Consider the following 3,235-nt stretch of genomic DNA (forward strand, 5'->3'; position numbering starts at 1 on the left):
ATTAGGAAATTCTGATTTATTTTCCTGGGATTTAAACCCCTTCCCCGTCTCTGTATTATTTTTTTTTATTTTTTTCACCTACAATATCGCTATACTCCGTTGCATATACCCTGTTTTTCTGTAAAGCGACCTTGGGTCCCCTGAAAGTTATTATTAGTATTACTTCATGTTTTGAATGCCACTCTATACACAAAGCTGCCCTGCTTTTAAATGTCAGTAACCCCCCCCCCTCTGGGCTCCTGCAGGTCTGGTTTCTGTGGAGGTTTCTGCTCCTGCCATCCAGACGCTGCCTCCTGCAGTCAGTCTGTCTCTGTCTCATCCTCAGGCCAACATGCCCATCACCGTGCAGAGCTGCCCTCAGGTACGATCCATCATCAAACACAGAGCACATCGTTAATACTTATCTGAAGTCTTAGGAGGTGTAGCAACAGCAGGCAACAAACAAAGTCTCGGAGAGGCTGAGGCCGGGCCTGTTTGCTGTTGTATGACACGCAACAAAAAGCACTTGCTGAAATCAAAATTGTAGTGAATAATAATGAAAAATTAGATGATCAACTTATTTTACGTAGACATAGAAATAAGGATCAAAGCAATCCTAAAGCTTCCGGTCATTAAAAAAACTGGCACAATTTAAAACGACTTCAATTATGTGATACGAGCAATCGCATCGACCAATGGATTCCAGTTCTCTGTCCTTTTAAGATGGACTTAATGACATATAGCTCCAACACTCGATATTGAAATGTAGAAAGATTTAGTATTAGCTCGGTACAATCCCCCTTGTAAAAACCAGTGTGCCAGTAAAAAAACAGATGAACGAGTTCCCCGGGTACCAACTCTTCCTCTTCTCCCTCCTCTTCCTCCCCAGGTGCTGACCCAGGAGAGTCTGGCCTCCCTGTTGACGGGGATGATGGCTCAGACGGGGTCTCTGGGCCAGCCCATGCTGATCCCCCTCAGCATGGCCGGATCCATCGGGGGGGGCGGTCTCGCTGTCCTCACGCTACCCTCCACTAACGTAGCCTCTCTTCCCGGATACACTACAGCGAACACGGCCGGGAACCTCCTCAAACTGCCCTTCGCCGGCCTCCAGGGTAACACAGCAACCGTGTGTGAAAATCTGTGACAAAAATATGTATATGTATTAGATAGCTAGATGTATAGATACTGTATTAATCAGACATACAGAATAACACTAACTCAGAATTTTGAGATTTTGAGAAAAAAATCAAGATTTTAAGAAAAAACACAGAATTTTGAGAGAAAATCTGAATTTTGAGAAAAAAAGTCAACATTTTGGGATTTTCAGAAAAAGGTCAGGATTTTAGGAAAAAACACCGAATTTTGAAAAAAGAGTCATCATTCTGAGATTTTGAGAAAAAAAGTCATCATTTTTTTGATTTTAAGAAAAAGTTAGAATGTTTTGAGAAAGTCCGAAAAAATTCTGAATTGAGATTTTGAGAGAAAGTCAGAATTTTTAGAAGAAAGTCAGAATTTTGAGATTTTGAGAAAGTCATGATTTTGAGAAAAAAGTCAGAATTTTCAGAGAAAGTCAGAATTTTCAGATTTTCAGAAAAAAGCCAACATTTTGAGTAAAGAAATCTGTATTTTTTACATGACAGGATGTATGATTACCTAGAAGACCCGGTATTCCTCCATCTTGTGACTGTGTATCTCTCTCTCTTGGATATCAGCATGTGAAGGACACTGTTCAGGAACTAGTTGATGCTCTGTATGTGATGACTACTTCCATTCTGGAGAGGATCACAAATACATGGATCCTGAGGTTCAAGCTCAAGCTGGGAACCAGTGAGGTTTCCCTAACAATAAATAAATAAAGATTGAGATTGACTAACCTCTTGATTGTTGTGCTCAGCAGCGACGGTCCTGAACTCTCTGCAGCCCCAGCTTCAGACCAGCGCTCAGACGATGTTCCAGCCTCAGGTCCAGGTGACGTCTCCCTCACCTGTCCCTCAGGTGTCTGCAGCTCAGACCTCCTGCTCCTCCCAGTCCAACATCTCCCTCGCAGCGCTGCAGAACGCAGGACTCTCCATCAACCCCGCCATCGTAAGACTGATCCTCTGTTAGTTATACTTTGTGTCCTGTGTTATATCATTAAGGACGGTCGTGGCTGCGAGGAAGTGCAGTCGTCTTTCAACTTTAAAGCTCACCTATTATGCAAAATCCACTTTGTCATGTCCAGAGATGGGGTCGTTACTAAAAAAAAAGTAATATATTTCACTACTTCGTTACTCTCTACATAAAGTAACTCGTTACTTTACTCGCTTTGCCGGCCCGCCCCTCCCTACAGGCAGATCACGCACACTGCTAAAGTTTCAAATGTTTTCTTTAGTTCAGTTTCCGTTGAAACTAAGACTGATCCAGATAGCTCCTGAATGTTCTCCTATCTGACCATGGCTGTCCTCTGTCTCCTGCGCAGTATATCTCTGAACGATGGTGATTCCACTGTGCAAATGGGCAACATTACCTCTACTATGAAGGATGCTACAAGCCTGTCCATCTCTGCTTTGGTTACCTGTCCTCCAAATTCAAATTTTTGCTGCTTCGGCGCACTCACAACATCCTCTGGGTTCGGGGGTCCTTAGCTATTAGCTTCACGTTAGCATGTGTTCTTAGCATGTGTTTGTTGAGGTTTGACGTGGTGTTTGCAGCAGTGGATAACAGCTTCTGGCCTGGACACAGTTTTCACCTCACCGTCACATTCCTGTCTATTCTTCAAACCTGCGGCGGCCTCTTGTCTGTCAGTGTGATTATGACTGATTTTAGTAAGTAACGAAGTAACGCGTGTCGGGGCAATATTAGTAACTGTAGTGTGATTACTGAATTATAAAAGTAACGCGTTACACCCAACTCTGGTCATGTCTCTTCTACATCAACATGTGTCCCCTCTTCTTCATGTCTCTTCTACATCAACATGTGTCCCCTCTTCTTCATGTCTCTTCTACATCAACATGTGTCAGTACAGAGAGTTTCCACCATGGGGACACTAAAGAGTGACGCACACAGCTGGGAGACCAGGGCACACTAAAGAGTGACGCACACAGCTAGGAGGCCAGGGGACACTAAAGAGTGACACACACAGCTGGGAGACCAGGGGACACTAAAGAGTGACTCACACAGCTGGGACACCAGGGGACACTAAAGAGTGACGCACACAGCTGGGAGACAAGGGGATACTAAAGAGTGACGCACACAGCTGGGAGACCAGGGGACACGA

At 44.1% G+C, this 3,235-nt stretch overlaps 1 protein-coding gene across 1 annotated transcript; it reads left to right on the forward strand.

Annotated features, from left to right (window-relative positions):
- Window positions 1-235: 235 nt before the first annotated feature.
- LOC104950446 (POU domain, class 6, transcription factor 1-like) lies at window positions 236-2,080 on the forward strand (the record flags this gene model as incomplete). Its single annotated transcript, XM_010776975.1, has 3 exons — window positions 236-361; window positions 869-1,091; window positions 1,877-2,080. Coding segments are annotated over exons 1-3 (457 nt in total), but the record flags the coding sequence as incomplete, so codon positions are not given.
- Window positions 2,081-3,235: the final 1,155 nt, after the last annotated feature.

The sequence above is a fragment of the Notothenia coriiceps genome, unplaced genomic scaffold (assembly GCF_000735185.1).
Source record: "Notothenia coriiceps isolate Sejong01 unplaced genomic scaffold, NC01 NC01_scaffold00017551, whole genome shotgun sequence".
NCBI lineage: Eukaryota > Metazoa > Chordata > Actinopteri > Perciformes > Nototheniidae > Notothenia > Notothenia coriiceps.